This window comes from Peromyscus californicus, unplaced genomic scaffold (genome assembly GCF_007827085.1).
Source record: "Peromyscus californicus insignis strain IS unplaced genomic scaffold, ASM782708v3 Scaffold_5__1_contigs__length_169319896, whole genome shotgun sequence".
NCBI lineage: Eukaryota > Metazoa > Chordata > Mammalia > Rodentia > Cricetidae > Peromyscus > Peromyscus californicus.
Window position 1 is genome coordinate 26,038,269 of NW_026294573.1, and position 12,043 is coordinate 26,050,311.

The 12,043-nt window shown below is 46.5% G+C and overlaps 1 protein-coding gene across 1 annotated transcript in view; it reads right to left on the reverse strand.

The window, feature by feature from the left end:
• The window catches only part of Csmd2 (CUB and Sushi multiple domains 2), a 573,936-nt gene that overhangs the window by 46,753 nt on the left and 515,140 nt on the right, over nt 1-12,043 (reverse strand). The window contains 2 exon segments of the mRNA XM_052718591.1: nt 2,645-2,830; nt 8,211-8,399. Of these exon segments, the coding sequence (XP_052574551.1) occupies nt 2,645-2,830; nt 8,211-8,399 (375 nt within the window).

Genomic DNA, 12,043 nt, shown 5'->3' on the forward strand with positions numbered 1-12,043 from the left:
GGAGAGGGTTGGGTGCTGTGGGATGTTCTGTATGGCAAATGTGTTGCTGATTAGTCAATAACTAAAACACTGATTGGCCATTGGCTAGGCAGGAAGTGTAGGCGGGACAAGGAGGAGAATAAAGCTGGGAAGTGGAAGGCTGAGTCAGAGAGACACTGCCAGCCACCACGATGAGAAACAGCATATGAAGATGCCGGTAAGCCACGAGCCACGTGGCAAGGTATAGATTTATAGAAATGGATTAATTTAAGCTGTAAGAACAGTTAGCAAGAAGCCTGCCACGGCCATACAGTTTGTAACCAATATAAGTCTCTGTGTTTACTTGGTCGGGTCTGAGTGGCTGTGGGACTGGCAGGTGAGAGAGATTTGTCCTGACTGTGGGCCAGGCAGGAAAACTCTAGCTACAAATGGCGTCCAACGTGGGGCAAGAGTTTCCACCTAAAATCTGAGAAAAGATTCTAAAACGGAGCTAAAAACAGCTTCCTAATTGTCTCTCTCAAATGAGTGGCAGCTGCTGGTTTGAGCTACTTGTGGGTTCCTAGCATGCGCCCTGACCTGCCGCCATATGGCGGGAATGAGGCCTATGCAAGTGGCACATTAAGCTGTGTGGTGGATTTAGCCTTTGCAGGTACAAAACAAAAAAAGAGGTTTCTGGGCTACACGCTGCTTGGATAAAAGCATAGACCCACGATAGCTCCCGGAGCTGGTGGTAAACTACCACCACCATGTTAGGAAGCTGAGGTGGGCGGAGCCAGCAGCTACAGCTGCTGCAGTTTAAAGCAATAGATTCACAATAAGACAGATTCAGATGTAATAGTTTACAATGTGTGTAAAAGATACGTAGGCTTGAAAGAGACAAAAAAGATGATATATAGAGTTATAGAAACAAATACATAGTTTTAAAAAATAAAGTCTTTAAAGAGACAGTAAAGGTAGTATAAAAAATAAGCCACGTAAAAATGGATATTACACAGAGAATCTGCATTGTGTTGTCTTTGGGACTTTTAACTGCAGAAAAACATTTGATTGTAAAAGCTGTTGAGTTATGCCAAAATGTATATTTTAAAGGTACCTTGACTTCAAAATTTGAATATAAGGATATGTTGCTTTGGAAAGGAGTTTCTGCTTTTGTTTCCACAGAAAGCCAGAGGCTATGGATTTGTTCCAGATTAAGATACATCAGGTTTGACCAGCCAAGACCCCCTGAAAGGTCTCCGATGACACCATGGCCCAGATGATCCAACATCCAGAATGGTTTGAAGGCATCTGGCTCAGACAATACAGCCTCACGGACTACTCCATGATCCTAAAATTTTCTTTATGTCCCCATAAGATACAGCGCCCCCTCCAGCAGGAAGTAGTAAGAGAAGCTACGCCCAAATTCCCAAAATATATGTAATTTTACTTTGTTAAGGTTAAAACCTTACTTTTTGAAAAAAAAAGGGGGGAAGTGCTGTGGGATGTTCTGTATGGCAAATGTGTTGCTGATTAGTCAATAAATAAAACACTGATTGGCCATTGGCTAGGCAGGAAGTGTAGGCGGGACAAGGAGGAGAATAAAGCTGGGAAGTGGAAGGCTGAGTCAGAGAGACACTGCCAGCCGCCACGATGAGAAACAGCATGTGAAGATGCCGGTAAGCCACGAGCCATGTGGCAAGGTATAGATTTATAGAAATGGATTAATTTAAGCTGTAAGAACAGTTAGCAAGAAGCCTGCCACGGCCATACAGTTTGTAAATAATATAAGTCTCTGTGTTTACTTGGTCGGGTCTGAGTGGCTGTGGGACTGGCAGGTGAGAGAGTTTGTCCTGACTGTGGGCCAGGCAGGAAAACTCTAGCTACAGTTGGGGAGGAGGATGCAGCAGGTGGGGGAGCACAGATCTGTAAAATAGTAATGAGACTGTTGTTTTCCCCGTGTCGGCTACTGGCTGTGGACTGCACACTCCGTTTGGTCAGATTACAGAACTGTCCCCACTCTTCTCTTTCAGATGCCTCTCAAATAGCCCAGGCTAAGAGTGGCTTTGAAATTCTGATTGTCTTGCCTTCACTTGTGGGTTCCTGGAATTACAGCCAGAAACTACCACCCTCAGTTTATGCTGTGTAAGCTCTCTGCTCACTGAGGTGCATCCCTAGCTGGAGATCTCTATATTTTTTTCCAGAAAAGACAGAAATATGGATATTTTAAAAAATTTTCTTGATTATAAAACTTGAAGTAGTGTGTGTGTGTGTGTGTGTGTGTGTGTGTGTGTGCGCGCGCGCGTACATTTTCAATGAAGCAAACAAAATCAAAACCTGTATCATTGGACTGAATATGGTCCATTAGGTTGTCTACTTATCTTTTGATCACCAAATTGTCACTTTCGAGTTCTGTGATCAAGGGACATTCATGCAGCTTTCTGGTCATTTTAAGTGCTGTGGTGGTTTATGAAAACACCCCAGAGCGTGATGGTCCTTCAGTGTCCTGAGAGTAACTCGCAATGGGGACCACAGTTAGTAGACACCCACCTTCATCCTCCCTGAGTCCTCTAACACACCCCACAGGTTCTCAGCTCTCTACTGAGCTCAAAGCCCACTCCTCACAGGAGTCTCCTCAGCTGGGTGCCCAACTCCTCCTGCCTCCTGCCACCACCGCCCCGGGACTCACGGACACACTGTGGGGGGACGTTGCTGTTGCTCCACAGGCCGGTGTCCAGACACTCGGCGCTGGCCTCAGAACCCGTCTGGAGGTGGTAGCCTTCATTGCAGCTGTACACAGCCTTAGTCCCAACGGTGTACTCCTTGCCAAACACAATGCCATTTTTGGGAGCATCGGGGAGACCACAGGAGAGAGCTGGCAGAGGAGAAAGGGCGTCGTGAGCATTTCTGACCCGAGATGTCCTGAGACTACACTTTCATCTTTCCCATCATGTCTCAAAAACCTGAGTAAAGACCAACCAACACAAAAGGCCCTACTAAGAAAGACAACAGGAGAACCGGCATCAGAGATCTCAGAAAGGACAAACCGGAGGATGGGATGGAGAAGGAACTGTGCTCACAGATTAAATACAGGGAAAAGGCTGCAGCCCGGAGCCTGCAGCCCGGAGCCTCGGGGAAGACTTCCTTCCATTCTGCCCCACAGGTGCGGTGTGAAGGCATTCAAGTCTCTGCTTGCTGGAAAGAACCAGGTGCCCCTCTTCCTCAAGGTGTGGGGACAAGAGTCCCTTGAAAGAGTCAGGAGTACCAAGGTGCGGGTTAGTATTCCAAGGGATGCTCTTTTTAATAAAAATTTTATTACATTTCATTTAATTAACGTGTGTGTGTGTGTGTGTGTGTGTGTGTGTGTGTGTGTGTGTACATGTGCACTTGCATGCATGGGGGAAGTCAGAGGAAAACTTGCAGGAGGTGGTTCTCTTCTTCTACCTTGTGGGTCAAACTCAGGTTGTCAGGTTCAGCTGCCGCATGGAATTTAGGGTCTCTCCACATGAAAGCTGTCTGCTCATCCCTGCTGTACACCCACATCCAGATTTTACTCACAGGAGAAACCTCAGGGGCAAATGGAACTCAACCACCTGCTCCCTAGCTTTTACTTTTTTTTTTTTTTTTGGTTTTTCGAGACAGGGTTTCTCTGTGTAGCTTTGCGCCTTTCCTGGAACTCACTTGGTAGTCCAGGCTGGCCTCGAACTCACAGAGATCCACCTGCCTCTGCCTCCCGAGTGCTGGGATTAAAGGCGTGCACCACCACCGCCCGGCTTAGCTTTTACTTTTTAAATATGGACAATCAAAGGTTACTACACAGATGAAGAAAACCAGTAGTGTCAATGTGATAACAGTGAGACTAAACACCTGGAGGGTGGGACAGGGAAAACCCCCCTCAGGAGACAGAGCTAGTTCAAGAAATGGGAGATAAGGGATTGCTGAACTAGGCAGGCAGTAGTATCCTGAGACTAAGTGACACTCGACATTCATGAAATGAGAAGAGAGAGCTTTGAAGAAAAACATCAGAGGAAGGACTCCTTCACACTGTCAAAATACACATGAAGTAAAGGGACTGGATATTAAAAATAAAAATTTTCCAGAATAAAGACCCAAAAGACAGCCTGAAAACAAGAGAAAAGGACTGAAAATGGGAAGGATGAGTCTGAGGGGTCCAATGTCCAACTGTTTAGAGCTCCAGAAAGAGAGGAGAAAGTGGTTGAGTTAACAGAATTATCCTAAACGAACATTTCCAGGAGCTGAAGAAAGACACAAGTCTTCAGGCTGAAGAGAAACAAAGGGTCAGAAAGAGACATTGGGAGGCAGAGGGGAAGCGGGTGAAGGAGGGGTCAGGCGGACCCTTCCCCTCACCTGTGTTAGGCATCCAAAGAAAACTGAACAAAGCCTTCAGACTTGAGAATGACATTATTTGTAACCTAGAGTTTAATCTATTCACCCCGCTAAGCAAAAGTAATGACACCATATGGAAAAATAAAAAACCCAGGATGGCTAAAACAACCCTGTATAGTAAAGGAACTTCCAGAGGTATCACCATTCCTGACTTCAAGCTCTACTATAGAGCTCTAGTAATAAAACCAGCAGGGTATTGGCATAAAAACAGACGGGTGGATCAATGGAATTGAATCGAAGACCCTGATGTAAATTCACATACTTATGAACACCTGATTTTGACAAAGAAGCAAAAATTATACAATGGAAAAAAGAAAGCATCTTCAACAAATGGTGCTGGAATAACTGGATGTCAGCATGTAGAAGAATGCAAATAGATCCACATTTATCGCCCTGCACAAAACTGAAGTCCAAGTGGATCAGAGACCTCAACATAAATCCAGTTACACTGAATTTGACAGAAGAGAAAGTGGGAAGTAGTCTTGAAAACATTGGCACAGGAGACAACTTCCTGAATATAACACCAGAAGCACAAACACTGAGATGGACAATTAATAAATTGGACCTCCTGAAACTGAGAAGCTTCTGTAAGGCAAAGGACACTGTCGATAAGACAAAACAGCAGCCCACAGAATGGAAAAGATCTTCACCAATTCCACATCTGACAGAGGGCTCATCTCCAAAGTATATAAAGAACTCAAGAAATTAGACATCAAAATACCAAATAATCCAATTAAAAAATGAGGTACAGATTTAAGCAGAGAATTCTCAACAGAAGAATCTCAAATGGCCGATAAACACTTAAAGAATTGCTCAACATCCTTAGTTATCAGGGAAATGCAAATCAAAATGACTCTGAGATATCATCTTACACTTGTCAGAATGGCTAAGATCAAAAATGCTAAGGGCAACCTATGTTGGAGAGGATGTGGAGTAAGGGGAACACTCCTCCACTGCTGGTGGGAGTGCAAACTTGTACAGCCATTTTGGAAACCAATATGGCAGTTTCTCTGAAAATTGGGAACCATTCTAACTCAAGACCTAGTTATACCAATCTTCCGCATATACCCAAAGGATGCTCAATCATACCACAAGGACACTTGCTCAACTATGTTCATAGTAGCATTATTCATAATAGCCAGAACCTGGAAACAACCTAGATGCCCCTCAACCAAAGAATGGATAAAGACATTGTGGTACCTTTACACAATGAAGTATTACTCAGTGATTTAAAAAAACAACAAAAAACAATGACATAAAATTTGCAGGCAAATGTATGGAACTAGAAAAAAAAAATCATCCTGAGTGAGGTAACCCAGACCCAGAAAGACAAACATGGTATTTACTCACTCATAAGCAGATATTAGATGTAAAGCAAAGAATAACCAAGCTACACTCCACAGCCCCAGAGAAGCTAGGTAACAAAGAGGACCCTAAGAGGAATGTATGGATTTTCCTGGGAAGGGGAAATAGATGAGATCTCCTGGGTAAACTGAGGGTGGGGTGGGGCCAAGGGGAGGGGATGGGTAGAGGGGAACTTGGAGGTGGAACAGAGGGGGAGAGTAATGAAAAAGATATCTTGATAGAGGGGGCCATTTCGGGGTTAGGGAGAAATCTGGTGCCAGGGACACCCCCAGGAATCCACAAGAATGACTCCAGCTAAGATTCCTAACAATAGTGCAGAGGGTACCTGAACTGGCCTCCTGTAATCAGATTGGTGACTACCTTAATTGTCATCACAGAACCTTCATCCAGTAACTGATGGAAGCAGATACAGAGAGCCACAGCCAAGCACTGGGCTGAGCTCTGGGAGTCCAGTTGATGAGAGGGAGGAGGGATTATATGAGTGGTGGGGAGGGGGTCAAGATCATGATGGGGAAACCCAGAGACAGCTGACTCAAGCTTGTGGGAGCTCACGGACTCTGCACTGACAACCTGCATGGGAACAACTAGGCCCTCTGCATGTGGATGACAGTTGTGCAGCTTGGTCGGTTTATGGACCCCCAGCAGTGGGATCAGGACCTATCCCTGGTGCATGAGCTGGCTTTTTGGAACCTATTCCCCATGTAGATGGCGTGATGCCCAGCCTTGATGGGACTATGTGTATGCTCTCCAGAGAACCCTCATTGCCATAGAGGAGGAAGTGAGGCAAGCCTACTGGGTAGTAAGTGGGGGCATTGACTTCTTAGTTGTGGAATGTGGGTTCCAGAGAGTACAGCAGCTCAGAGAAAGGGCCTGAAGAAAGCTTAGGGTAGAGAGTGGGGGTTGGGACCTAACAGATCAGACATTTGGAAGTTTCCAAATGGATTCTGGAATAGAGTTGTCCTGGCTGATGTGGCTAGAGACACGGAGACTGAAGCCAATGATATCTACCGTGTGTGACAGCCAGTCCCTCTGTAGAATATTAATACCACATTTTTGGTCTTTTCCAAAGCAGACCCATATGGGTTAGGAGGTTGTGAGAGTCAGAGTTGACAGATGTCATTAAAGATGTCAACACACTGGGAACCAAGAAATAGAAAATCAAACAGCAGTGCCTTCTCTGTCTACAGTGGGCAATCCTTTCCTTCTTTTTTCAGTGCACACATGATGTTGGGGCTCAGAGAAAAGCACTTTCACTGCTGCTGGGAGAAGCGTTCATGAGGAAAAAATCTGAACAGGGCACAAGGCATCAAGAGCTGCAAAGTCTCTGTGTGCTGTGATCCACCAATCTCCTTGCTGGGAATTCCATTTGAGGAGATAAATAGGAATGCTCATAGAGATAGAATTACAGCTACATAGTAACAACATAACAGAAGCTCAAATAACCCACAGCAGGATGACACCTGAGTGTCAGTTTTCCCATAATGCTGTACAGCCATCAACAACAATAACAAGGAAGTAATGGCAATTGTATGAAAGATGTTAATTGGTATTTAGAAGACCAAAAGAGATATACTAAATTATTAACAGTGGTGATCTCAGGGCAGAATTATAGTTCATTTTCACTCTTTTCCTTTGTGCTATTTGTTATTCCTACTTTTTCAGATTCCTAGTCTGGAAGTATACTAATTTTTGTGTGTATATATGTATGTGTGTTCAGATGTGCTTTGTGTGTGTGGGCATGTGGAAACCAGAGGATAGCCTTAACTGTTGCTCCTAGGTTTTTGAGGTAACATCTCATCTTATGCCTGGGGCTCACCAAGCAGGCCAGGTTGAAGCCTCAGAGATCCTCCTGTCTCTACCACTCAGGCAATGAGATCGCAAGAGCATGCCACTACCCCTGGCTTATATATACGGGTTCTGCAAGATCAAACTCAGGTCCCATGCTCACAAGGCAAACACTTTACTGATGGGGCCATCACTCCAGCCCCTATGACTTTATTTTTTATTAGTGCTTACAGATTATACAGAGCAAGGTATTTCATCATGACAAGAACGTATGTTCTTATAAAGGGAAAAGCCCCCATCAATTCTAAAAGGTAATGTGTGCAAACTGAATGGCAGGTCTCAGGGGCTTGCTTGACTCATTTGGTTTAGGAGCCAGACCCCATGTCTCCCTGCCTTTGGGAGTTCTTAACTGCTAGGAAGAAGCAGGTCCTTTCTTACCGTGAGGTTCCTGACACCGCCCCCCCCACCCCGACAGCACTTCCTCTTCCTGTCACTTAATGTCTTACATTACCACCTCTCCTGTGGTGCTGGAAACACTGTGCACCTGTCATCCCCAAAGCTGAAGGAAATGTTTGCTGAAGGAAAGACTCCATCCCCAAGCCCTGGGAGACTCACATGTGGCCCGGACGGCTCCTGAGACCAGCCCAAGGTGACTTGGAGCTGAGCCACCTGGCTGCTGCTTTAGCCCTGCTGCTCACCTTGACAGAGAGGAATGGCCTCACTCCACAGGTGGTAGCCTTGGGGGTGTCGGGTACAGATGGCCATGCTGTGTCCCACCAAACGGTAGCCTGTGTCGCAGCCAAAGTGGATGGAGCCGCCCGGCTGGGTGGTTGTCTGGCCCAGGATGAAGCCATGGAGTGGAGCCTTAGGCAGGCTGCAGTAGGGAGCTGAAGAGTGAGAAGAGGCTGAGCAGAGGATTGTCAGAATCCCACTTCTGAGATGAGCAGGCTGTCTCATAGCAGCGCGCCCCCCGCCCCCCCTTTCCTCTGCCATGGCCGAGTTCTTTGGTATTTAGGAAGGCCGGGGTGGCTGACACTGAATGACAGTTAAGTAAAGCCAGAACAAGAACCAAAAAGACAAATCAAAACAAAGGGTCACTGAGGACGACACCACCAACAAGCTGTTCTGTAAACCACAGGGTCTCCTTGGCTGTCTGAGCACACGCCGGGTTGCTTTCAAAGCCCTTGTGACCACAGGCAACCTTGTAAAGCAGGGCCCAGTGGGACGGTTTCCTAAGTGTGTGACACCCTGGCAAGTCACCGGCATGATGAGAGAGAGAGAGAGAGAGAGAGAGAGAGAGAGAGAGAGAGAGAGAGAGAGAGAGAGAGAGAGAGAGAGGACGTGAGTAAAGCAATCCCGTTCAGAGCAGGGCACTCCGTGCCCAATAAGCAGTTGTTCTCTTCTGTTGTGTTGTGAATGCCTGGGGATCTGGGATATACATCTCCCTACAGGGCTCATTCCCTGGTCCCCCAACGTATGGCTTAACATATTCCATTCATTTATCTGGTAAAGAGTTCTCAGGGGTCCACTAAGTGCCAGCTGCTGATCTAGTGCTGGGGTCACACAGAGAAGGAAGCCGACATGTCCCAGATGGAGGGGACCCACGCCACAGCTCCTGCTGGGGACCCTGTGTGACAGTTATCCCTGACAACTTGACAAGGTCTAGACTAACCTAGGGACAACTCTCTGGGCACAGCTGGGAGGGAACACATTGCGTTGATGGAGGTGGGAAGTCTGCCCCAGATGTGGGCAGTGCCATCCCGTGGACTGGTCCTGGACTCAATAAAAAGGAGAAAGTGAGCTGAGTACCAGCGTTCATCTCTCTCTGCTTCCCGACTACAAAGGCAACGTGACCAGGTACCTCAGGCTCCTGCCGCTGTCACTTTCCCATCATAGTGACAGACTGTATCCCCAAATCATACGCCCAGATAAACCACTTCCTCCTTAAATAGGTTTAGTCAGGCATTTTATCACAGCAACAAGGAAAATAACTAACCCTGGTTAGTTCTGTGAGGCTGTGAGGGGAGGATGATCCAGGAGCCTCACCCCCTCTCCCCTTCATTTGCCTGAGGGTCTCTGGCTGGGCTTTGCGAACAGATAGAGATGAGCAGATTGGGAAGCAGGCCCTGTCCTCACAGGCTCTCACAGAGAGACCTCTGACTTCCGGCCTGCAGGTTATGGTTCTGCTCAGGTAGAATGGTGTTTTATTAAATGTGTGTGCTCTCCTGCCATGCCTCCTCTGTCAGGCATATCTCAAATCTATGTACCTCTTTCACCCAGGAAGGAGAATCTGATATAAAATACGCTTAGTCACTGCGACAGACACAGGGCTAAGTCACGCACGTCTGCGGTATCTTAATTATTAGGTACTAATTGCTGTACTGTGTAATGAATTTCTTTTCTACATGGCATATGTACTGTAATTACCACTGACTCATTACTTCCAAACACATTAGTCTCTGAGCAGTAAGGCAAAGGGAACTCCTTCAGAGCTCTTAGCTCCAAATTCAGCAGTGATGGTAGGAAAATGCTATTTCCCCTTGATAGGAGCAGCCACCAGGAACTCAGCCCAGAACTCCCCAATGGGTTATCCTGAGGCCCGAACAGTTAGCGCTCTGTCAAATAACCCTATCCCCAGCTAGTAACAGGGCAGTAATAGGCCATGGGGTCATGAGGCCATCTTTTCTCCAACTGTGGGCATCTGGGAGAGGAGAGTGTGGGTGGGATCTGCAAAGGAAATGGACTTTGAGGGAGTCAAGGCAGAGCTCCCCTCAGCTCCCTCTGGTCAGTTCTTCTCGTACCCACTGGTTCTCCAGAACTACCCCTGGGTCCTCATAGTGTGACTGGCCTTGCAACAAGGAGAGCTATTAGAAGACATGGACAAATGGTTCTTCAGGCAGAACTTGGTGATGGGACATCTCTGCTAACCAATATTCTTGTGTGTGTGTGTGTGTGTGTGTGTGTGTGTGTGTGTGTGTGTGTGTTTCAGTGTGTGCAGGTGCAGGGATGTGTGTGCACACAGGTGTGTACAGAAGGTTGAGGTCAACTTAGATCTCATTCAGGATGCTGTCCACTTTATTTTTAATTAATTAATTAATCAATTAACCTATCCATCTATTTATTTATTTATTTTTGAGGCAAAGTCTCACTGGGACCTGGGACTCACTAACTGATTAGGCTAGGCTGGCGGGGGTGGGATTACTTGTGCATGCCATCACACTCGGCTTCTTACTGGGGTCGTGGAGGGTTGGACTAGGGTCCTTGTGCTTGTGTGTGGCAGGTACTTTGCTGACTGAGCTATATTCCTGGCTCCCTGAAACTGCTGGTCTTTGTCTAATCCTTGTCTGGCATTCAGGCATGAGGAGGAACTCCCATGATCCGCAGGCATTCCTTGCAGCCTCCAGGGCTGGAAAGCATGGCCGGCAGTTCACTGGACTGTCCTTCACAGCCGACATCAAGGTTTCAGCTTATCAAGCAGATCAGTGGTCCCCACAGTGAGGGTTCAGAGAAAGTCTATTTTCTCCATCTAATTGTATCCCAGGGATATTTTTATCAAAGGCCTGGCCTTTGATCTGACCATGCCCAGACAATATGGCTTTTCGAAAAAAAAAAAAAAGTGAAATCCTGTCAATTGCAACAATGTAGATGGAAATGGAGGACATAACGCTAAGTGAGTCGGGCACAGAAAGGCAGCCGGGGGTCTGAAGTGGAGAGTGTGATGGGGTCACCAGAGCTTGGGACTAGTCGAAGGCAGAGGGGGTAGAAGGAGGTTGGTTTTGCAGCACAGATGGGCAGCTGTAGTTCATCACACACTGACTATACATTCCAAAGGTGGTAGAAGAATGGATTCCAACAGTCTCCAGCACAGAGAGATAAACTTGGGACGTGACAAGGGTGCTAATTGCTCCCAGTGATCATTATGATTGTACAATATGTATCAACATGTCACATTGTGCACCTCACAAATGTGTCCAATTGGCATCTGCTAATGAAATGCTAATAAAGGGATATGGCTTGCACAACAGGAAAGGGTGTTCTCTGATGTTGTGGAATAATGCTTTTGTACACTGGTTTAATAAAACGCTGATTGGCCAGTAGCCAGGCAGGAAGTATAGGTGGGATAAGGAAACAAGGAGAATTCTGAGAAGGGGAAGGCTGAGTCAGGAGATGCCAACCTGCCATTCAGGGAGCAGCATGTAATGGCACACAGGTAAAGCCACGGAATACGTGGCAACATATAGATGAACAGAAATGGGCTGAGTTTAAGTGTAAGAGCTAGTCAGTAGTAAGCCTGAGCTAATGGCCTAGCAGTTTTAATTAATATAATTAATATAAGCCTCTATGTGTTTGCTTGGGTCTGAGTGGCTACGGGACTGGTGGGTGAGAGAGATTTGTCCTGACCGTGGGCCAGGCGGGACACAGGAGAACTTTGGCTACACTCTGACGGCTACCCTGTATGATCCTGTGTCTCAGAGGTGCTCAGTCAAAGGACTTCTAGTAATATCTCCCAACCATTTAAGAGGCTAGGATC